General features: G+C 43.4%; 1 protein-coding gene across 1 annotated transcript in view; it reads left to right on the top strand.

Annotated features, from left to right (window-relative positions):
* Positions 1-3,785: 3,785 nt before the first annotated feature.
* VAPB (VAMP associated protein B and C) overlaps positions 3,786-25,371 on the top strand; it is a 55,862-nt gene continuing 34,276 nt past the window's right edge. The window contains exon 1 of the mRNA XM_057528896.1: positions 3,786-4,101. Within this exon, the coding sequence (XP_057384879.1) occupies positions 4,044-4,101 (58 nt within the window). The 5' untranslated portion in view covers positions 3,786-4,043. The remainder of the gene's footprint in view (positions 4,102-25,371) is intronic.

Consider the following 25,371-nt stretch of genomic DNA (forward strand, 5'->3'; position numbering starts at 1 on the left):
AAGCTGACCTGGCCACTGCCACCGCCTAAAGTGACAACAGTGGAGGCCAACACTAAAACCCCAATAAGGCACCATTCCCTGCATGGAGGGGGGCCTGGAACCAATGTTAGAGACCTGCCAATGTGATCCTTAGTTGTATAAAGGCACAAAATAGAACTTAGAGGCTTAAAAAAAAATAACGGAAATGAAAAACTCCTAGAACAGGTTTATCGGCAGTCTAAGGGAAAATTACTGACTGGAAGAGAGATCTGAAGAAATATCCACAATACGGGACACAGAGATGAGAGATGAAGCTATGACAGAGAGGCAAAGAGACACGGAGAACGGTATGAGACGGTCTAATAAATGCATTTTATTTGTAACTCACTACATAGTTACGTGTATAGGTATGTTAGTAAATACAACTGAAACAAAAGTTTCATGAAAAAATATAACACACTCTGATAGTTTCTGTTCATTTTCTTTCTCAGTGCTGGTAACAACCTACTAAATTGATTTTACGTCACCTTTGGGAAACAACCTGCAGTTTGAAAAATACTGGTTGAATAAACTACTAGTCAGACTTCTGGGAGAAAAGAGTGAGAGGATGGACTAAAGTAACATTTAAAAGAGACATTGTCACACATGCTCCAACATGGGTGAATCTTGAAGACATTATGCTAAGTGAAATAAGCCAGACACAAAAGGACAAATACTGTACAATTCCACTTACTTAGAGTAGTCAAAGTCATAGAGAATGAAAGTAGAATGGTGATTACCAGGGGCTGTGGGGAAGGGGAATAAGGACTTATTGTTTTCTGGGTGTGGAGTTCTAGTTGCAAGATGAAAAGAGTTCTGGAGATGGATGGTGGTCATGGTTGCACAATAATGAGGATGTATTCAATATCATTGAACTGTACAGCTAAAATGACTAAGATAGTAAATTATATGCTATGTGTATTTTACAACAATTTAAAAAATTTTAAAAATGTTGTTTGAGAATTTATCAGAACCATGAAAGATACAAGCCAACAAATTCAGAAATCCTCGGGAATTCAAGCACGATAAATGCTATAGACTGAACATTTGTATCCTCCCCAAAATTCATACGCTGAAACCCAATTCCTGAATGATGGTATTAAGGACCTGTGGTCTTTGGGGTGATAAGGTCATGAGCGGGGAGACCTCATGAATAGGATTAGTGCCCTTATAAAAGAGACCCCAGAGAGCAAGAAAATAGCTGACTATGAACCGAAAGTGGGCTCTTGCCTGGCACAGAATTTGCTGGTGCTTTGATCTTGAATTTCCCAGGCTCCAGAACTGTGAGAAATAAATGTCGTTATTTAAGCCATCCAGTCTATATGGTATTTTGTTACCGTATACAATGGGCTAAGACAATAAATTAAAAGATACATTGTGATAAAACTGCAGAACCCCAGAACAACATGAAAAAACTTTTTATTTTTTATATTTTAAAAAATTTATTTATTTTATTTATTTATTTTTTGCTGCTTTGGTTCTTTGTTGCTGTACAAGGCTTTCTCTAGTTGCAGCAAGCAGGGGCTACTCTTAGTTGCGGTGCATGGGCTTCTCATTGTCGTGGCTTCTCTTGTTGTGGAGCATGGGCTCTAGGTGTGCAGGCTTCAGTAGTTGTGGCATGCGGGCTCAGTAGTTGTGGCTCGTGGGCTCTAGAGCGCAGGCTCAGTAGTTGTGGTGCACGGGCTTAGTTGCTCTGCGGCATGTGGAATCTTCCCGGACCAGGGCTTGAACCCGTGTCCCCTGCATTGGCAGGTGGATTCTTAACCACTGAGCCACCAGGGAAGCCCAAAACAGATTATTTTTGAAGGAATAATGAGGAGATTGTCATCTGAAACCTCAGCAGTAACAACGGGAGCTGGAAGTCAGTGGTGGCATCCTCACAGCCCTGCGAGAGAACAATTGTCCCTCTAGTAAACCAGCCAAAATATCTTGCAAGAACAAGGGAAAAATAAAGTAATTTTCAGATGAACAAAAACTGATAGCATTTGCTCCAACAAACTCACTGAAATAGAGTTTAAAGGCTCTACTTCAGGCATGAGGAAAGTGATCCTGGTTGTAAGTTCTGAGTTACAAGAAGAAAAGATGAGCAAAGAAACTGGTAACTGTGTGGTTGAGTCTAAACTAACATTGACTATATAAACAATTTAGTAATGACTCACTGGTGAAAAAGGAAAAGGTTAAACTTAAAATATACTATAATTAAGGCATATAATTTAGGGGATGGGTGATTAAAGTATGCTTAAGTGCTTTTATTTTCAGGGAGCAAAGTAAAGAGTAATCACTAAAACAACATAAATAGAGTATATAAGAGGAAGAAAAGTGGAATGAGAAAAAAAAATCAGCCTTAAAGAAGCAAAAGGAAAGGGAAAAGAAAAAACAGTCATGACAAATAGAAGGCACAAAATAAGACTGTAGAAATAAATCCATATATATCATAAATATAGTAAGTATAAATGGACCAAATGCTGTAGTTAAAAGACAAAGATTATCTTTAAAAAAACGTTTTTATTATGAAGAATTCCAAGCATACTGAAAAGTGGGAAAAATAGTACAAAGAATCCCCATATGCCTGCCATGTAGGGTCAGTGTTAGCTATTTGCTGTGTTTCGTCTATATATGAAAAGGAGAATATTAATACATATTTTATGTAGTAAACATTACATAACGAAGTAAAATTTAAATGTCAATAATGAGGTAGAGTGCTCACTTTTGAGGCCAAGCAGATATGGGGTTTCACTAATTTTCTTTTTTTTAAAAATTATTTATTTATTTTTGGCTCTGTTGGGTCTTTGTTGCTTGCTGCGAGCAGGGGCTACTCTTCGTTGCAGTGCGTGGGCTTCTCATTGCAGTGGCTTCTCTTGTTGCAGAGCACGGGCTCTAGGCACAAAGGGTCAGTAGTTGTGGTTCGTGGGCTCTAGAGCACTGGCTCAGTAGCTGTGGCTCACCAGCTTAGTTGCTCTGTGGCATGTGGGATCTTCCCAGACCAGGGCTCCAACCCATGTCCCCTGCATTGGTAGGCGAATTCTTAACCACTGTAGCACCAGGGAAGTCCAGGGGTCTCAGTAATTTTTAATTGTGTACTTTTTTTGTGCAGTTATTTATTCAAAGGCTGCCTCTCCTATGGGCTCTAGTGAGAGGGTAGGAACCAGGTCAATATTTCTGATCATTGTATTTCTAAATATTTGCTGCATTTAGTAGCACAGGATTCAGCACAGTGCTTGTTACATAGTAAACATTTAATGTAGAGTAGCTTTTATTTATTATAATTGATGCTGTTGTTATCCAAAGCGTTCAGCAGAGTGGTACAAAATAAGCAAGCAATAATTGGTAGCTTACTAAATTTATATTTATTGTTTACCATACATCATCGTGCCTAGCACACATCATTCACCCATAAACGTCATATTTATAATAAGAATAAATAGTACTTTCATTATTATTCAAAATCTCTAAATGCCTGGCACCACATTAGCAGGGGAAAGTGGAAGTTCATTCTTATTAATTATTATTATTGAGTAAAGCACTTAACACAAAGCCTGGCCCCCACAGGCGCTGAAAAAATAATCTTCATGGGGACGGTCCTCAATTCTGGGCGTCCCGCACCCGCCCCTCCCCCGGACCTGCGCAACGCCCCACCCCCTGCCGTCCGGCAGCCCCGCCCCCGCGGCAAGCGCCGCGCCTGCGCACTGCCCGATAGGGGGGCTCGGCGCGCTCAGCTCTCCACCGCCCGAGCGCTCGCCGGGCCGTGGCGGCCGGCCTGCTGCGTGCGTGCGTGCGTCGCTGCGTGCGTGCGTGCGTGCGTGCCGTGCGCTCGCTGGGCACCGCGGCCTCACCCTCGCCCTCCGCCCCTGCGCCTGAACCGCGTAGGCCGGCCCCCCTCGCGCGCACCCCGTAGGCGACCCCCGCCCGCGCCCCGGCCGGCCCCCGCCCCTTTCCAAATTTAAAGTGGGCGCAGCATTCACGCCTGCCGCCTCAGGTGACCTCTCAGGGGTCTCCCCGCCCGAGGTGTCCCGCCGCCGAGGAACATGGCGAAGGTGGAGCAGGTCCTGAGCCTCGAGCCGCAGCACGAGCTCAAATTCCGAGGTAAGCCCGGAGGCCCGCCGCCCCGCGCCCCCGCTCCAGCACGCGCTCCGGAGGGCCCGGCGGCGCGGTGGTGACGTCGGCCTCCCGGCCGCGGCGCCCGCCCGCCCGCGCGCCCGCGCTCCCCGGGCCCCGAGGGCCCGGCGTCCGGCGCGGGAGTCCAGGGCCTGCTCCTCCGCAGCCTCCCGCGCCTCGCCCTCGACACAGTCGCCTCGTTGCCGCTGTGGCCGTTCCTGTCCCGTATGCGGCCTCCTCACTGAGTGTGGGCCCCGGCGGCCGCCTGTGCCGAGGAGGCTCAGGTCCCGGGTCAGAGGTCGCCTCTCGCTGACCGGCCGTCCCCTGTCGCGTAACTGCTCGTGGCAGCTCGGCACTTTATCACTCCTTGAAAGGACCACTTTACGCACTTGTGTACCGTGTCTGTATGATAGAAGGGAAGCTCCATGAGGGCAGGACTTTGTCACGTCTCTGCTTCATGCCCCGCACGCCTTAGGAGCCTAATAAGTACCTGTTGAGCAAATGAACGAAAGGAACGTCCGCAGACGTTCCGACGGGACGTGTGGCCCAGCTTTCCTTCTCCTGCCTTCGTCGTGCCCGTTGCTCACGTCTCTGCAGCCGTGCGGGACTGTCAGGGTGGCGAGATCTTTTTTCTCCCCGGAGCCGCCTGGGACTGGAGCCCGAGGAAGCCCAGGGGGCCACATGTGTTTGTGGCGAGCCAGAGCCCCTTGAAATGTGTACCTTTATTTTTAATCTTTTCCCCCTACCTTCTCCAGCAAAACATCAGCGCCGGGGGATTTCATCTGACTTGGCCATTCCTTCTTTCCAAAGGGACTGAGTAACTGTGTAGCAGACATCGCTTGGCCCTTGAGAGAGAGGAATGGACAAGACAGACAAGACCCCTGCTCTTGTGAAGCTGACCTTGTAGGGAGGGGCCACAAGCCAGCACACGAGAGTGTTTCAGGTAGTGGTAATAAGTGCTGTGCAGGAAATAAGACAGGCTGGCGTGGTGAGACTATGCTTGCGTTGGACGGCCAGGTCGCCGCTGTGTCGCCAGCACTTGGCCCAGGGTAGCCGCTCGATAGATGTCTGTGGCATTGGAATGCCTGCTGGCCACAAGGCACCCCTCTTTAAATGTACCGGCAGGAGGTAGTGTCCGGTAACTGACCCAAAGTTACTCAGTTGGCAAATGGTACATTTGAACCCAGACTTCAGAGTTCACGCTCTTTAACGGTTATGCTGTCCGACCCCTGGGAAATACTCCAGTGCTGTGGCTGTCACTTAGCGTCCCAGGTTAACAATCTCCAGTTTGTCACATTTGGAAGTGACTCCAAATGAATAAACAACTGAAGGTTTCCCAGTTAAAACAAACACCCCAAAAACTTAACATGGATTATAGTTCCACAGCCGTGCTGTAGCTTATGTGATGTTCTCATGGCCTTCTAGAGCAGCCCGCCTGAGAAAGGAATCCAGGTAACTCAGGTGAACGTGGAGGGTGATGGTTTCCACTTGAGTTGTCTGAAGACCTCTACCCTGGAAGCCTGGCTTAGCCACTCCTGGGGACTGGCACGTTCATTCCTTTAGTCCACAGGCATTTCAGTGCCTGCTCCACGTGTCAGGTGCCAGGAGAAGATGAGTCACATCACGTGTAGGCCCCTGCTCTCCCTCAACCCCCCACCCCAGAACTTAGGTCTAGGGAAGAGAGCAGATGACAGAATCAGCCAGAACAGTGCAGTGATACAAGGTAATGCAGAGTACTCTGAGAGCTCTAAGGAGGTCAGCTCCTGAAGGAGGTGTCATTTGAGCAGAGTTTAAAGGTCGAATGGAAGCAGGTGAAAAGAAGAAATGGTTGGGGAGCATGTCAGGTGGAGGAAATTGCATGTACAGAGGCACGAAGACTGAGATGATTGGGCTCCTTTGGGATGCCAGTAGTATTTCGGAATGACAGTGACAAAGAGCATTTGTTGGGGTCACGAGGCAGAGGAGGAGATGAGGCTGGCTAGTAGACAGGAACCAGGTCTTCTAAGGCCTCTGTGCACAGACACAGCCAGTGTCCAAGTTCATATTGGTGTCGTGTCTCCTCGGCTAGTTCTTCCTTGATTGATCCCCTGCAACCTTAACCCCACCCCTAATACATACACTCTCCTCTAATGTGATGTTATAGAAAGAGGCACTAATTGGAGAAAATTAAAGTTTTTGTCCCATTTCTTTTACTTAGTGATGTTTGACCTAGGGCTGGCCACTTTGCTCCCCAAAGCCTGGGATTACTCTTTACTCCATGGGAATGGCACTCATATCTCCCTTGCCTCTTGTAGAAAGTTTTGTTGGTATTATGGCTGTTCAGCTGCTTTGTAAATGTGCAATATTATGCAGAGATTGGTTGTATTTACACCACTGGTTTCATCATTTCAACTTCTTTACCTGAAAGGTATGGCAAAGAAGAGTGATCTGTCTCTGGCCCTGGGGTGACCAAAGTAATGATGGCCAAAGTCACTGGATATTTTTGCTAGGGAAGTGATCCAGGAAAGTTACGGTGTCAAATTGTTGAAGGCTGTTGGCTTGTGGCTTCAGAAGAGGCATCTGCAGGCATATGTAAACCACTTTATGATTTATTTGTTGGTTAGTTTTAAACTGAGGACTAAGATTGTGAAATCAGAATAGAGGCTCAATACCCTGTTTTGCTGTATAGACAGCCTTCGTTTCAGGATGAGAACTGGCACATTTAACTGGTGTCTTCCAGGTTACTTGGGGTGATGATTCTGACTTCAGACGGTTCACTTAGGTGAATCAAACTTGTAAGCTGACTTTTCTTAAGAAGATAATAATTAACATGCCTGTCATCCAGAGGAAAAAAATTAGTCACTTAAAAGTGCAGCCTAAAATGATATGGGGTTGTATATGTTGGATTCTTTTTCGTCTTGGGCATTTTGTGTGATTCTTTTGAAGTTAAGGATGTTGCAGAAGAAAAGAGGACAAAGACTTACAGGACCTCGTTCAGTCTTATAGAAAGTGCTGTGTTAAGTGTCAAAAGGAGAAAGATTCCTGGCCTCCTGAAAGAAGCATGACACTGTGACATTTGCCTTGGTGAAACAGTAGGATCTCTTTGGATTGGGGACACCTTTCTGAAAGAGTTAAGGGCTTTTAAAACCTGTGAAGTGTGTGCTTTGCATTGTTGCCCTTTCTGTTGCTCTTACCTCTTCCAAGGCCAAATCATTTTCTTTTTCACTCTGAGGTCCCACTTGTTGCCCAGCTCAATGAGAGCTTTTTGAATGAGTCACTCTCAGGGCATTTTGTATCTCTTTTCTTTCTCCTCCCCTCCCCCTTCCATTGATTCCATCCATGGTAAGTAGTATGTCTTGTATTTTCTTGGTCATTGCCCAGGACTCTTAATCCTTCACATCCTAGCATTCTCCCCCATCTCGTGATACTGTCACCTGAGAATGGTCAGTTAACTGTCCTCATGAGCTGATTAGTTAAGATTTAAACCTGCTGTGGACCCATTACTTGTGCTTTGTTGTGTGACTAAACCAGTGGCCTTCTAGAAGTCTCAGGTAGTCCTGCTGTTGGTCAGTGTGGGTCACAGGTGGGGTAGCACCACTGGATTGGTGTGGTTGATTACCACTTTGGGGAGGAAACAGGAACTTGGGTAGATAGGTTAGGGACAGTCTCTTTTGTATAAGGAAAGTGTGCTTAGAATCATTAGTGCACCCTCTTAAGTTAACGTGAAGTTTAGTATTTAGGAAGCTAAAAAATATAACACCTTGTAGATGTAGTCTGTTCAATGCAGTAATTATCTTTCAGATGCTAATTACAGCATTAATTCTCTAGTTTTAACATAGCACTGATTTCCTTAACATTTCATGATCACGTAGAGGAGACTGTGTTTTACAGCACAACAAAATGTCAGCAGTGTGCTTAAGATTCTTTATGGTAGTGGTTTAAATCCATCCTGAATAGATTATCTTCATTTATTTAATTATTAACCAGCTTGCTTATCAGAAGCAAGTGGCATTAAACTTACCAACCTTTAGTCAAACTTAAATCTTCATAGATTGTGTTATTTACTTCTTGAGTTTTTGTTCCTGGGAGAAGAATGTGAAGTAGAAGTTAACTTACTTTTACCCACTTATTTACTTCTCTTCTTCACAGTTAACTCCTTAAGGAAGAAATGGATAGTTCTCGGCTATGTGCTTATATGGTGATAGTTCCTTGTTGTGTGCGGTTGTAACATGAACACAGTTTTCTTCATAATAAACCTGGTAGCTTTGCATCCAAGTGTGGATTTATTAAAATAATTAGTCTGAATTGATGCTTATTAAAGAGGTGAACTCTTAAACATTATTAACACTATCTTTTATTTATTAAAATTATATAGCATCTTTCCTTCCAGTGCTGAAGGCAAAATACTGAGAACTTTGACCCTGTAATATTACCACTAAGTAGCTGAAAATTAGGGGAGGAATCAAGGGAGTAAACTATATTGGTTATACTCAAATACTACCCTTAGGCTTGATCTTTAGAACCTGAAACTTGAATTTTGACATAAGGAATTATCTCCAGGATTGCATCATATATCTCCCACTTGTATTTGAAAAATTTGCCATCTGAAGGATGACCATGATTTGGAACAAATGAGCAAAGCTTTCAGCAAGATGACAAGAAAGACAAACACAAAGAGTGCTGAGTTCCATTAGTCAAGACAAGGTTGCCATTGAGTGTCTTTAATAAAATAAAAGCCTTCTGAGCAGTTATTTTGCACTGGGGATTGTGTTAAAAACAAAGTTGCATTATGGTTTCCAGGCTTGCTTCCTCCTTTTCTATCATTCTAGGCCCCTCTCAGGCTGTCATCAGCATAGCATATCCAGGATTGCTTTGGCCCTTGCTCGGTGGATGTGCACATTCTTTGAAGTTTTTACCTGACAGACCTAGGCTGCTAGCTTTACAAAAACAACAGTTGTTTAAAGAACTTCATTATGGGAACAAAATTACTGAACTTGACAGTCATTTTAAGACTATTTTTAAAAATACCAGTGTGGCAAAATAGTATCTCTAGAATATCTGTTTTTCAAAATGTTAAATATGTTGTTTTAACAAAAGCTGTTGATGTCTAGAAACAATGCCTTAATGTGTTTTTGGATTTCCCCCCTTGCATGGAAAAAAAAAATCGTTGAGAAAATGCCATAGTCCCAAGGGAAAAATCTTGAAGTGCTTTCTTTTAATAATTTAGCATGAATGGCACAAAACTGTAAAGGTATAGAAATACCTTCCTAGAGTTTTCCTTCGTCCTTTCAGAGGGGTTGTTATCAGTTTTTGACTAGCAGGTTACTGTTTCTTTTCATCTGTGTCAAGTAGTGTCTTCAATCAGGCTTTTGGCTGTGTTTGTGTGTGCACGCCCATGTGGGCACCTAAAGTGTTGCTGGTGTGCACACATTCTCACAGGTACCCATGATGTGTTTGAATTAGTATCCAGTTGGCATTTCAGTAGGATCTTACAACCTTAGCCTATTTGGGAGGGGTGTTAGGGAAATAAATATTTGGGGGGAGAAAGAGATTGAGACTGTTTTGTCTTTTGGATTGTACCTGAAGACAATGTTATGGCCCCCTGGGCCGTTTACCTAGAGTTGAATTGCGTGTGACGTGGCTTGTAACCTTTATGACTCTAAGTTCCTTGGGCTGCCTTCAAAGGCTGGAGGGTGCTCAAGGGTTGGAGAGGCACAGAACCCCGTGCCAAGGGAGCTGGGAGCAGAGGGCATATTTGTAAGGGGCTAAGTGGTGGAGGTCCACCGCTTAGTAGACCCCGCAGTAGGGTGGGTCTGGAGTTAAAAGCAGTGGCCATAGTGGAGCTGACATTTCATTTTGCAATATGAGAGGAAAGAAAAAGTAAGGGAAGAATGAACATTTCTAGAAGATAAATGCTTAGTTTCCAGAAGGTAGACCACGAAGTCTAGGGACTGTGGTAGATGCTTTAGTTCTTCATCTTATTAGTTAATCTACAACACAGTCCTGTGATGTGAGTTACTCAGTGGTTAGGGAGCCGGCTCCTGGATGAGGCCACTCTGGTAAACAGTGGTGCAGGGATGCAACGCAGGTTTGTCTGGCGTCAAAGCCCATTTCTTTCACATAGACTCTAGAATGAACTCATAAAGGGCTTCGTTTTGGAGGGAGGGAGGCAGAGAATTTTTGACCATTAAGGAAGTGTTAGGAGCTGTCAGGATAATTTCTTAAGAATGTTAATTAATTAAGAATTATTATTTGTGGAATGTTTAGGAGGGATTTCTCAGCATACTTTTTAAAAAGTTCATGCTGGTGACTCCAAAGCATTCTTTGATTTACCTTGTGAATATTCACTTTTTATAACAGATATTGTTGGTGTTTAATGATTCTGTATATTTAGAACACATTTAACTTTCGAGTAATTTGCAAATCTGCTCTGGAGTCTTTGGAAGGTAGGGTGAAACTTATAGGTAGAGATTTCACAGGTTTGTACATTTGTAAAGTGGGAATTTAGAGTTCAAAAGGGTGCTTATTAAGATAGGAAGGTCTGAAATAAGTGACCTTCATAGGTGCTACCTTAAACCTTACAAGTGGGGCTACAAAGGCAGAGAAACAAATAAGTGTGAATTAACATATAACAGAGATTTCTCAGATGTTGAAAGAGAAAAACTCAAGGTGAATATCAGAAAGTGCTGTTTTATTCTGTAGGAGGTATACTTTGGGAAGTCATCGTTCCCCCAAATGATGACATCCATGCATATGAATCAGATTGGAGAGGGTTTAGAGACATGCATGGGTATGATGATTGTGTGCGTAATAGATGATTGTCCGATTGGGAGTATTTGGGGTTTCTTCCTTTTCCACAGCTCATCCTTTGAGGTTTACTTCATGAACAGATGACCCCCCTCTTGTCTGACGGAGTATAGCATACCTGTGACTCAGGGTTGGTTTGGTCGCCGCATCCTGAAAGCTTCCTGTGGCCCAGGCACCGGAGTGGGGACTGGAGAGGAGTCCCGGCCCTTAGAGTTTCCAGCCTCCAGGTGGTGGAGGGATGGAGGAGAACGTGGAAATGGGACACTTATGGGCTGTCCCTCCCTGGGAGCTTAGAAAAAACTGTTAATTCTGCTTTGGGGTTTGAACGTCACAGGAAAGGTGGGATTTGGGATCTGTGACGTGTGCTAGGCGTTTTTCTGTAAGTGCTCATTTATTCTTAAAACAGGTCTGGGAAGTAGATGGATATGATCCTCAGGTTCATAACCTGAACTAGAGGTAGAACTGGGGTTGGAACCAAGATCTGACTGCAAAGCCCATGTTGTTCATCATTACGTTGGCTGTATTGCTCCCTTTAAAAAGTTAGTGGGAGTGTGGCTCACTAGGAAGGCCCGGGATTTTCTTATTTATTATGTTGTTAGGAAGATGAAAGGAGGGCTGGAAATAGGACAGTGGGAATTGAGAAGGAGGCGTGAAAGAGAAACGAGATATAAAAAGGAAGGAAAGGTGCTTAATTGTCATTGTAATCTAGTAACGGCTTCTTTGTCACTGCTTCCACGAAGTGCAGAGTTGTTCTGGAACGGTAAAGCGACTGATTAAAAAAATCTTTGTACTAATTCTGTTTTCCTCTAAGAACTTTTGTTCTAACTTGATCACTTCTGATTGTGTCATTCATGTATTAATGTTGAAAATTATGTGCTAATGTTATCACCACACCTTTCCTTCTACCACCCACTCCCCACTCCAAGTCCTTTATTACCTCAGTGTCTGTCATCACAAACAGTGCAGGTTGATTGGGTACTATTTTGCCTTTTAATTACATCACTCAGCAACATTTGCAGTATAGTAGAAAAAAGGGAAGGAAAGGAATGGTACCTAGGTCAGTTTTCTCTTCCTCTCCATTCTCGGAGCCCCCTCCAGCCTTTAGAGAACCCAAGGAACTAAGTGTTCGAAGCCACGTCACAAGCAGTTCAAATCTAGGTAAACAGCCAGTATTATCATCATCTCCATTTTAAAAATGAGAGAAACTGGGCCCAGCACTTGGTGGAATGCATAATTTGCACCTCGGGCTTTCAAGCCTCTACGGCTTGTGTGCTTTGTATTACAAAGGGAGGCTTCCGTTCCTACTCTGGCCGTCACTTAGAGGCGCTCAGCTCACCTCCCCACCCAGCTTTGATTTCCTCTTCTGTTGGATGAGGAAGCTTGAACTCAGTGCCGCTTGATGTTCCTGCCAGCGCTAGTCTTGAAAACATGTGATTAAAATTTATTTTCGCTGAAGAAGAAAGATGGAAAGCCCATGAGGGCAGAAACTGGAGTTTGTATTTCTCTTAGAACCTACCATTGCTTTGCACTAGTGGGCTCTCAAATCTTTAATTAATGAGCCCTCTTGTTCCTGTTGCAAAGCTCACTATATTCTAGTAACCTTTCTTGAGCATTCTTGGATATTCTTATCCAGTTCCAGTGTTTTCTGCATCACCTCAAACTGTACAAATTGTGTACCACTGCATGTTTTGTTTATGTTATCCTCTCCTTGTGCTTTATTTACTGATTGCTTTGTCTTCCATGCTATAGAATGCAAGCTCCTATAGGTTTTGTTTCTTTAGTTTTCCCCAGTGGTAACTAATAGAATATATTCTTTTCTTAATTGTTTTCTTCTGCTAGTAACGCCAAAGAAGTTGGACTTGGTCATCTTTTCAGTGTTTGGTTTGACCATTTGAAATAGAAGCATACACATGAAGAAAAAGAGGGATTTGCTGAAAAACCAAAAGTTTGTCCTTGTGGAGGCTTATTTGAATTCTCATTCTGTTGGTTGAATTGATTTGTTGGCATATAAGTGTATCCTGATGGACTGCTCTGAAAATCTAAATCCGTGCTTTTTGACCTTTTCTAAGTCAGACACTGCTTTACTAATTGGATGAAGAAAAACCATGAATCACTCCTTGGAGAATCTGCAGATACACTCATTCAAAACTTCTCATGTAACTTGGGGACAGGAGGATCACAGTTTACTGTGGGTGCCTAGTTGACCTCTAATCTTGCTGAGAAGGCGGAGGTGGAAGAAACATGAGAGGTCATCTGGAGAAATCCAGAGAAAACTTGGTCAGTTTATTTGGGTCTCTTTATTTTATTCTTTCAAAAAATTTTTAAATGAATGCCTTTGTTGCCTTTGCCCTTCCTAGTAAGATTGTTTCTTTTTTTTCCTCTATGTGCCTCACTTTGAGCACAGCGCTTTGGCAATTAGTCCTCTTCAGTAAATGTCTGAGTGCTGTCCTGCCTGCCTTTAAAAAAGAATAACTGCTTTCTCAGTCTCGTTTGCTCTCCCTAGCTACTCCCTTCTGGAAGTAGCTTATCCTACCAAGCTTCTGCAAATAGTCTTAATCACCTTTTTCTCACTACCCATTCACTCCCAAAGTCATTGCCTGGGAACTTTATTGCTTCATTACTGCATCTGTTGTTGTATTTTTATTCTTTACCTCCTGTGTACCCTCTGTAGCATTTGACACCTGTTGCCATTGGGCTACTTGACACTTTTCCCTTTACCTCCTTAATCACCCTCTTTTGGCTTTCTTCCACCCATTTGGCCATTTTTACCCACTCCTTATGGAGTCCTGTGGATGAGGCTGAGGGGTACAGGTTTTCCTTCCTCCCCTCTTCTTGCTCCTCTTCTCTTTGTCTCTCAGTGTCCCCACCCGTCTTCCTTTTTCCCCGTCCAGGAGCTCTTCTGCCAGTACCCTTGGCTTCTAACAGCATTTACGAATGATCCTAGGCCTGACCCGAGCCCATATGTAGGGCTGCAGATACTTCAAATGCAGCATGCCCCAAAATGTATTCTTCCCCACTCCCTTTTCCTTTTTTCTCCAAATCTCCTCTTCCTACACATACCTCCTTGAATGGTACCCACGTCCACACAGTGGAGCGACTCAAACTCAGAAAGTGCATGACTCAGCTCTGTCCCTTCTTCCTTGTCCCCTCTATGGCTGCCTCATTTTTCTCCCAGATGACTGTAATAGTTTCTTACCTGGTTTTCCTGTCTGAGTCCTCTTTCTTCTCTCCATATTGATGGCACTTTCAAATGTGCAAATCTCAGCTTATCTCTTGCTTTTTTTTTTTTGAAGTTTTGAATTTTATTTTATTTTTTTTTTAAATTTATTTATTTATTTATTTATTTATTTTTGGCTGTGTTGGGTCTTTGTTTCTGTGCGAGGGCTTTCTCTAGTTGCGGCGAGCGGGGGCCACTCTTCATCGCGGTGCGCGGGCCTCTCACTATCGCGGCCTCTCTTGTTGCGGAGCACAGGCTCCAGACGCGCAGGCTCAGTAATTGTGGCTCACGGGCCCAGTTGCTCCGCGGCATGTGGGATCTTCCCAGACCAGGGCTCGAACCCGTGTCCCCTGCACTGGCAGGCAGATTCTCAACCACTGCGCCACCAGGGAAGCCCTTGAATTTTATTTTGTTTATTTTTTATACAGCAGGTTCTTATTAGTTCTCTTGCTTTCTTAAAATCTTTAAATGTCTACCCATTGCCAAAAGAATAACTTTTAAATTCTTTAACAAGACCTGGAAAATCATTTGTGCCCTTGACCTCTCCAGCATCACCTTTCCTCATGCTTGTGCTCTGGCCTTTGGTCCTCCCTGGTTGTAGAGCTTTTGCATGTGTTGTTTCCATCACTCAAGGTGAGTTCATTCCTCCTCCTGTTGCACTGCTCCCCCCTGCACTTTGAGGTCATTTCCTGACATTCCACTCACATTGTGCCTGTCCCCTGTGCCCGTCCCCTGTGCCCCTGCACTTACCGTGGTGAGTTGTGTTTGGTTACTTGCCTGCCTTCCCTGTTAATCAACAGGGCCTTTGCCTTTTCTGGACTATGTCTTTTATCCCTGATCCCAGTGCTTAGCATAATGTGTGGCACGAGGCACGTTCTCAGGGAGTTAATGTCCAGGTTGAGAAATGTGAGAAGGGAAGAAGAAAAGAAAACTTTCTGTGGAAAGGAACGGTGAAACCCATCAACAAGGCCTGCTGTGTGCCGCTGATCGATGTGGACATAGTGCCTTTCACTCAGAAAATAAAGATATTCTACCAAGTATTGGTCAGTTTTCTCTCTTCTGCAAACTTACGTTTTCACCATCCTCCCCTCCTGTTTCAGAGACTCAGCACCACCTCCACCACCTGTTCACCTAGTGTGCTTTACCCCATTCCTTTTCCATCACTTGTGGTATCTTGCTCCATTAGTCAGCCTCTCTATTTCTGGTGTCTCAACTTTCTGTTCTACTTGATGCTTTCCCGGTGCCTACAAACATGCTTAAGTTTTCCCATCCTAAAAAGAAATCACATTCCTCCAGATCTTCCCCCACTTAAGCAAATGTCTGGTCTTACATCACAGGTAAATTTTTGGAAGCAGTGAATCTCAATGACTGGTTTACGTCTTCACTTTCCTTTCAATTCTCATTCCTTACCCCTCCACTGAAGCCCTTCTCAGTTCACCAGGTTTCTCTTTGTGACTTTTGTCTTTGACTTTTCTGGTGAACTGCCCAGCCGTTTATCATCTTTTACTGGATGTTGACATTTCCCAAACTTCTCTCCTCAGTTTTCTCCATTTAAGCATTCTCTGTGTTGTCTCATTAATAATTCCTTCAGCTCTCACTTCTACGCAGAAAACTTCCAAATCTCCATCTCCAAGCAGATCTTTTGATCTCTAGGCTATCTGCCTACCCATCATTCCTGCCTATCTGGTGGTCGTGAAAACACCTCAGCAGTTGCCATATTCCGCGCTGCATTCATGGTTTATGCTCTCGTTCCCCACTGAACGTGTCTGCCATATCTTGGGAATGGCCCTTGCACCCAGAGGGGTAAGCCAGAAATCCTAACCTCGTCTTTCCCTGCCCTTATCCCACACTGCTCACATCTAGTCAGTCCATTTTCATCAACAGCGTCTCCTGCACCCCTTTGCTTCTGTTTCTGCCCACTGCCATATCCTGAGTGTAGGCCCTCTCTCTTCAGTATTATTGCCCCATGTCCCAACTCCCTGTTTCTAATTTACTCCCTACTTCCCTCACCCTTCAGGCTATCCTGGATACACTTTTCAGAGTTATTTTCTAAAAATTGAAATTGATCATGTCATTTCTTTATTTTCGTTGGCTCCCTCAATACTACAGGTTAGTGTTCAAATTCTTAGGCCAGCATCGCAGCCTTTCAAAACTGGGTCACACTTCTTTATTTTTAAAACAATCTCGGCTTTTATTCTCCATTTTAAACAACTAAGATATTTAAACACTCACACACACACAGATGTGTGAGTACATCTCCTCTTATATCTGGTTTCTCCTGAATGCTGGCAGAGGCAGTGAATACTTTTCAGAACCCATGAGGAGAAGGAAACCCATTTTCCTTCCTCATACCTGCCTTCCTAGAGTCATTTTTAATATTCTTCCTTTCATTTCCTTCCACAGAACTCATTACCAGACTTGTGTAAGTTTACGGTTCTACAGCTTATTTTTACTTAAACTATAAACTTTTAAAAAGCATAAGCAGACATGATTTCCCGCCCCCCCCCCACCCCGGGTTCTCAGTTCATTCCCTTCTCTCAAACCCGTTCTTCTGCAGCCATATGGTCTCCCTTACAAAGGCCTCTTGCACTTTGATCACACCACACTGTGCTTACACCAGGGCTCTTCCTCCGACTCAGAATGTACGTTCCTTCATCTTTTCAAACTCTGGGACTTCCCCTCAGTGTTCAACTCCCCACCCTCCTGTGTTTACACAAAACTTTATATATTATCTTTCACATGGTATTCAGTGCCATGAGAGGTAGTGTACAACCCAGCAGTTAAGAGTGTGAACTCTGGGGCTAAAATGCTTGGATGTGAATCCTGGATCTACCAGGTAAAAGTTATATGACCTGGGATAAAGTATTTAACTTCTGTGCCTCAGATTCTTCACTTTGTGGTATGTTAGGAGGATTAGTGAATTAGCACATGTAAAGTGCTTAGAATAGACCTGTTAAGTATTAACTAATGTTACTATTGTTTGATAATTTTTTTTTCAAGATACATCATTCCAGAGCCTCAACCCTAGAGATTCTTATTCATTAGTTCTGGATGGGTCCTGGGATGGTTCTCCAAGTGTGTTTACTCTGTGTTTTCAGGGTTCTGGCCGGGAGCAGCAGTGCCATCTCTCTAGCTTGAGAGCCTAGCACAGTACCTGGACTCTGCCGTCGTCAGTTACTTACTGAATGCCTGCAATGTGCTAAATATTGTCCCGGCTACTTGAGGCACCGAGATGAAAAAACTGACAAAACCTTCTAGTGGGGAAGATGGGCAGTACATAAAAGGATGGGAAATACGTATAATATGGTAGCAGATAATGGTAGGTGCTGAATGGGGGGTCGGGGTGGACGCAGGATAAAGGGGTTTGGTTGGGAGTGGGTTCTGTTTTAAAGAGGGTAACTGGGGAAGGCTGAGTTTCCGAGAAGGTGATGTTTGAACTGAGACCTGTGTAAAATGAGTGTGCAAGCTGGGGGAAGAGCATTAGAGAGAGAGGGGACGGCAAGTGCATGGCCCTCGGATGGTGATGGGCTTGGTGTGTTCAAGGAGCAGCACGTCACTTTGCCTGCGTTGGAATGATGGAGTGGTGCAGTAGGAGATGGGCTCAGAGAGGAAGGAGGAGCTCTTGGTAGACAGGCCACGGGAAGGACTTTGGATTTTGTTGTGATGTGGGAAGGCATGGAGGATTCTGACCAGGAGTCTTTAAAAGACCATGGCCGGTGTGGGGAAAGTAGGCTATGGGAGATGTGTGGATGGTGGTATGTGTGGAAGCCATGAGGCTGCTACAGTTATCTGTAACCCGTCCACCCATCCGTCATCCATACAGTTATCCGTCATCCATCCACCCATCCATCATCCATACAGTTATCCATAATCCATCCACCCATCCATAATCCATCCACCCATCCATCATCCATCCACCCATCCATCATCCATACAGTTATCCGTCATCCATCCACCCATCCGTCGTCCATACAGTTATCCGTCATCCATCCACCCATCCGTCGTGCATACAGTTATCCGTCATCCATCCACCCATCCGTCATCCATACAGTTATCCGTAATCCATCCACCCATCCGTCATCCATACAGTTATCCGTCATCCATCCACCCATCCGTCATCCATACAGTTATCCGTCATCCATCCACCCATCCATCATCCATACAGTTATCCATAATCCATCCACCCATCCATCATCCATACAGTTATCCGTCATCCATCCACCCATCCATCATCCATACAGTTATCCGTCATCCATCCACCCATCCGTCGTCCATACAGTTATCCGTAATCCATCCACCCATCCGTCGTGCATACAGTTATCCGTCATCCATCCACCCATCCGTCATCCATACAGTTATCCGTCATCCATCCACCCATCCATCATCCATACAGTTATCCATAATCCATCCACCCATCCGTCATCCATCCACCCATCCATCATCCATACAGTTATCCGTCATCCATCCACCCATCCATCATCCATACAGTTATCCGTCATCCATCCACCCATCCATCATCCATACAGTTTTCCGTAATCCATCCACCCATCCGTCATCCATCCACCCATCCATAATCCATCCATCCATCCGTCATCCATCCACCCATCCATCATCCATACAGTTATCCGTCATCCATCCACCCATCCGTCGTCCATACAGTTATCCGTAATCCATCCACCCATCCGTCGTGCATACAGTTATCTGTCATCCATCCACCCATCCGTCATCCATACAGTTATCCGTAATCCATCCACCCATCCGTCATCCATACAGTTATCCATAATCCATCCACCCATCCATAATCCATCCACCCATCCATAATCCATCCACCCATCTGTCATCCATACAGTTATCCGTCATCCATCCACCCATCCGTCATCCATACAGTTATCCATAATCCATCCACCCATCCGTCATCCATCCACCCATCTGTCATCTATACAGTTATCCGTAATCCATCCACCCATCCATAATCCATCCACCCATCCGTCATGCATACAGTTATACGTAATCCATCCACCCATCCATCATCTATACAGTTATCCGTAATCCATCCACCCATCCGTCATCCATCCACCCATCCATCATCTATACAGTTATCCGTAACCCGTCCACCCATCCATTATCCATACAGTTACACGTAATCCATCCACCCATCCGTCATCTATACAGTTATCCGTAATCCATCCACCCATCCATAATCCATACAGTTATCCGTAATCCATCCACCCATCCATAATCCATCCACCCATCCGTCATCCATCCACCCATCCATAATCCATCCACCCATCCGTAACCCATCCACCCATCCATAATCCACACAGTTGTCCATAACCCGTCCACCCATCCGTCATCCATACAGTTATCCGTAATCCATCCACCCATCTGTCATCCATCCACCCATCCGTCATCCATACAGTTATCCGTAGTCCATCCACCCATCCGTCATCCATACAGTTATCCGTAGTCCATCCACCCATCCATAATCCACACAGTTGTCCATAATCCATCTATCCATCCATAATCCATACAGTTATCCATAACCCAGGCCAAGAGACTGTGGCTTGGACCAGGGTGGTGGCAGTGGAGAGAATGGAATGAGAAGTGCTCAGATTCCAAATGTCTTTTGAAGGTAGAGCTGGCTGAAAGGTTAAATGTGGAGCAGGAGTGGAAGAGAGGAAACCAGGGTAACTGCTTTTGGCTCAAGCATTTTGGTGAATGGTGGTTTCTTTTCCTGAGATGGGAAGCAGTGGGTTTGGGGGTGGGGAATGGGAGTCTGCTCTTTGGCCATGATAAACTTGAGATGCTTAGTACAGCTGTAAGTGGACATCAGGGGAGAGGGTCAGGCTGTGGATATAAATTTGGCAATTCTCAGCTTATCGTTAGAACACAGTATAGGGAGGAATAATTTTTTCCAACATAGAGATGAGGTCAGCCTTTCCAAAAGAGAGGACATGTGAGCAAAACTTTGAAGAATGAGTATGATTTCCAAAGTCAGAGAAAGGGGAAAATAGAAGATATTTTTCATCCAAGTGTCACAGCCTTTTTCCCTGGCCTCTTGTTGAATTTGTTTAAGAAGCTGCTGACCTGGTTGATAATCTCTTTTCACTTGTGTAGCCACTTAGTTTCTCTATTGAAAAGGAAACCAGAGCAGATTACATACTAACTGATAAACCACATTCTGCTATTTCTCATTGTTCACAAATTGAAAATTCAACTTGGACCATAGAGGTGCAGAATGCTAAGTGTGTTTTTGCTTCACTCCTCTGTGTCTGCTGTGAATTGGGATGTGTTGATTTTGGTGTGGAGGTTTTTCATGTGTTGTCATCTCCACTGAAGGTTGAACATTTTGGGGAAGTTTTTACTTCTGCTGATACTGACTCTAGGCACTTGACTTGAACTGTTAATTTATAACTCAGTCAAGTTCCAGCCACAACCATGACCATGAGAAATTGGGACCCCTTGCTCTCTAATCATGCATATAACTCATTTGGGCATAATATCTGTCTTGATTCTTCCTGCTTTGTGTGAAAAAAAATGTCATGTTTTGCCACTCTCCTTTACAGGTAGAATTTTAATAGAAGTAGAATATTGCTTATCTTTTTGTTTAATTTCATGATCACCCTAATCACAAATTTGGTCTCCTAAATAAAGAAAAATTACTAGATGTTTGTTAGTCAATGGGTCAAAGATTATGCATTGGAAAAAAACTGAGTCTAAGATACTTTTAGAACTGATATAAAATTCACACTAGACAGGTGTCCCATTACCTAAAATAATCTGTTTTAGTGCTGGATATAGGTAGAATGTACGAAACTTCAGCTCTTATATAATACTTTTAGCCATTTTTCTATTTAGAAAAGAAATGTTGCATTAACGAAAGTAGTCATAGAATTTATCTCTAGGGCTTCCCTGGTGGCACAGTGGTTGAGAATCCGCCTGCCAATGCAGGGGACACGAGTTCGAGCCCTGGTCCGGGAAGATCCCACATGCCGCGGAGCAGCTAAGCCCGTGCGCCACAACTACTGAACCTGTGCTCTAGAGCCCGTGAGTCACAACTACTGAGCCCACGTGCCGCAACTACTGAAGCCCACGCGCCTAGAGCCTGTGCTCTGCACCGAGAGATGCCACTGCAATGAGACGCCTGCGCACTACAATGAAGAGTAGCCCCGCTCACCACAACTAGAGAAAGCCCACGCGCAGCAACGAAGACCCAACACAGCCAAAAATAAATAAATAAAATAAATAAATTTAAGGAAAAAAAAAAAAGAATTTATCTCTAGATGGGTAAAGGCTTCTAGTCTTCAAAGTTTTTACAATAGATTTTGTCAGAATTTTGGGTTTGGGTCTTTGTCTTGAATTAATGAGACCACTTCTACTCTAAACGTGTTTTAAATAATAACCTTGATTTTTATAAAAATTACACAAGAATGGCTATTGATGTATGTGTATTGGTTTTCAACAACTCCACAATTCAGGATTCTAGTATTTTTATGTATACAAAGCATTCTGGACAAGAAGAAAATTCTCTCAGAACATTGTCTGGATCTTAAACTATTGCTTTTTTCCTGTGGAAAAAAAATGTAAGTACACAAAAATACATATAATTTAATAAACACCCAAATACAGAATAATTAAATGTTAATAATTTGTTAGACTTGTTGTAAAGTTTTTCTTTAATAAATAAACCTTCACCAAGAATTTGAAGACATGTCTGTCCTCCACATCTGCCCATTCATGCTCCAGATCTCTTCTTCACTTTCCAGAGGAATTTAGTGTGAACTATTTCCATTTTTTTTCTGTATCACCTAATGTGGTATTGTGGTGTATGTATCACTTAACATGTTTTTTGAGACCCATCTATTGTTGAAATACAGATCTAGTTCATTTTAATTGCTGTATAGTATTCCTTCATAAGAATTTAGCACGTTTGTTTTATATATATATATATACATATATATATATATTTTTTGGTCTGTGTTGGGTCTTCATTGCTGTGTGCAGGCTTTCTCTAGTTGCAACGAGCAGGGGCTACTCTTTGTTGCGGTGCAAAGGCTCTAGGCCCGCGGGCTTCAGTAGTTGCGGCACACGGGCTCTAGAGCACAGGCTCAGTAGTTGTGGCACACAGGCTTAGTTGCTCCGCGGTATGTGGGATCTTCCCAGACCAGGGATCATAACTCGTGTTGCCTGCATTGGCAGGCAGATTCTTAACCACTGTGTCACCAGGGAAGTCCCAACACATTTGTTCTTAATAAGAGTTTTTTGTATATTCTAATAGTAATTGCTTATCTGTTAACATTAGCTCCAAATATCCTTCAGTTTCCTAAGGTGTTCCTTGCTGTCCAGCTTTATGTCTTTTGCAGGTAGCTTTCCTCCGTTTGATCTTACACTTCCATAGTACTTTATCCATTAGATTCTCACACTACAGTAGGGTGCCTTTTGGTCTAGTTTTTCCCACCCATGGAGTTGATGGGAGACTGAGTTTTATTTCTTTTTGCTCCAAAGGAGCTAGGAAACTAGTGAGTTGAATAAGCAGCCTTAAAGGTTGGTATAGTCTATCTCAGTCAAGCTGGCGTCTAGTGTGCCTTTGATGGCGTCATTAGTGGGTATTCTTGGGTTTTGATTTTTCTTGCGATAATAATGGGTGTGATGTTTCTCAGTAGCTGGCCTTCTCCGAGGATATCAGGTAGGTTACTTTATTAATTTAGAACACTTTGCATTCTGAGATTTCTTTGGGAAAGTTATGTGTATGTGTAGGGTTCTTTATGTGTGGTTCTTTCAAAATAAGAGATACATAATTAGGCTTTCAGCTGAAATATTGGAATCCACTGTCTGCCATTAAAGGCACATTGGTTGCAAAGCTTTATTTTTGTTTCTAAAGCTTTGAATTAATGTGTGAGCTAAGAATTAAATCAAGAAAATAGATTTAAAAAAATTATCTCCCAGTGTCCTTACTCTTGAATTCATGGTTATTTAAGAGCTTACCGTCTTTGAATAGCTGTTACTATGAAATCTGCTTTTCATTTTTTTAGAGGGGGCAACTTTAAACAAAATTATCATAGAATAATAATGACGAAGGCATTATTGACACAAGTGAACATTTTTAGTACCTTCAACCTGTGTATGAACAAAAATATATCATGATTTCAGATCAGAGTTATGGACTAGGCGTTCGTTTATAGGAAACGTGTCAGAATCAGAGTTGAATCGCCTCTGAGGAAGTCTGGTGTTCGTTTGTGCTGCACACACTTACTGAGCCCTTTAACGCAACAGTGTGTTGCGCTGTTCTAGGCTCAGACCTTCCAGTGCTGAATCATGTGGAGGTTCACTCCAGGTGGGAAACAGGCAGGAGAGGAACCCATGAGCTGTCCGTCAGTGGTGAGTCTTATGTAGAAGGCGGAAAGGGGGATGATGCTGCGGAGGGAGCCGGAGCCAGCTCGGCGCGCGCTCACCCGGAGCCGGCGGTGCATCCAGGAGGGGGGGCGCGGGAAGACCGGAAGCATCGTTGAGAGTAGGTAGAAGTGTGGCATGGCCGTTTTACCCACTTGTTCAGCGTAGTTATTGCGCATGTGCGCTGTGTCTGGAAGTGTTCTGGAAACTGATGATCAGTGGTGAGCAAGAGGGACAGGAAAGTCTCTGTGTTTTTGGAGTTTACATTCTGAAAGTGGAAGCCTTACATAAACAAAAATAATGTGAGGATTGGTGCATTGCAGATGGTTAGGGAAAGTAGGAAGCAATAGGATACCTTTAATGAAAATAGACTGTCAGAGGATAAATTTTAAAGACGTCTATAAAGATATCCAACAGATTTTCACTTTACAGTGTCCATTTCTCCCATCTTAATATACTTTTACAATAGACTCTGTGTATCAGAGTCTATTGTATTGAAACCTCAAGCATAATTTCATTGTCTTAACAAAATCCATCATCAGTCCTGGGCTTCTGGAGACAGATTATTACCTTCCCAGAAGGTAATCTTTTCAGAGTTGAAATGAAATATGGTAACTTGTTTTTTAGAAGTGTTGAAGAAAAGAGAGATATTGTACCTAAATTGTGTTTATAAAAGAGTATAAAATAATATAGCTCTTTTTATGCAGAGTGGAGAAAACCGTTATGGAGCTAATAACTTTAAATTTATACCTGGAAAGCTGAGAGCTGATAGGTTATGTATCAGATTGGCGTATACCTTGCTTGGCAACACGTAGTTCGAGCTCCAAAGTGTTGTGGCCACGTCAGGACACATGTTACAAAGGAAGGACGTGCACTTGCAGCACCAGAATTTCATGAACTCCGGAAAATGGAAGACAAGCAAAACAAAGCATCTTTATTCATTTATTTACTTATTCAATTATACATACACAGTATACTAAAGTCAGTAATATTAACTGTCTGAAACTTCGGGGGTGCCACCAAAAGTGAATTAATATAAAGACCAAATACTTTTTTTTTTCCTTCTTTTTTTGGGGGAAAAGAAAAAGCTTTATTTTTTTTAGAGCGGTTTTAGGTTCACAGCAAAATTGAGCAGAAAGTACAGAGAGTTGCCCCGGCCGCACAAATGCACAGTCTCCTCCACTGTCAACGTCCAGCACTAGAGTAGTACGTGCGTTACAATTGATAAAGCTGCATTGACACGTCATTGTCACCCAAAGTCCGTAGTCTGCATCAGGGTTCAGTCTTGGTATAGTACATCCTGTGGGTTTTGATAAATGTATAATAACATGTATCCACCATTATAGTATCATACAGAATAGTTTCACTGCCCTAATAATCCTCTGTACTCAGTCTCTTTATCCCTCCCTTCCCTCTTAACCCCTGGCAACCACTCTCTTCATAGTTTTGCCTTTTTCTTAATGTTATATAGTTGGAATTATACAGGTTATAGACTTTTTAGATTGGCTTCTTTAACTTAGTAATATGCGTTTAAGATTCGTCTGTGTCTGAATTTTCATGGTGTGATAGCTCATCTTAGTGTGGAATGATACTCCATTGTCTATATTTACCACAGTTTATTTACCTACTAAAGGACATCTTGGTTGCTTTCAAGTTTTGGCAGTATGAATAAAGTTGCTATAAACATCTGTGTACACATTTTTGTGTGGACGTGAGTTTCCAGCTCCTTTGGGTAAATACCAGGGAGTGTGATTGCTGGATTGTGTGGCAAGAGAGTATGTTGGGTTTGTTAAGAAACAGCCACACTGTCCGCCAAAGTTCCATACCATTTTGAATTCGCAGCAGCGAGGAATGAGAACTGTTGC

This window comes from Balaenoptera acutorostrata, chromosome 15 (genome assembly GCF_949987535.1).
Source record: "Balaenoptera acutorostrata chromosome 15, mBalAcu1.1, whole genome shotgun sequence".
Taxonomy (NCBI): domain Eukaryota; kingdom Metazoa; phylum Chordata; class Mammalia; order Artiodactyla; family Balaenopteridae; genus Balaenoptera; species Balaenoptera acutorostrata.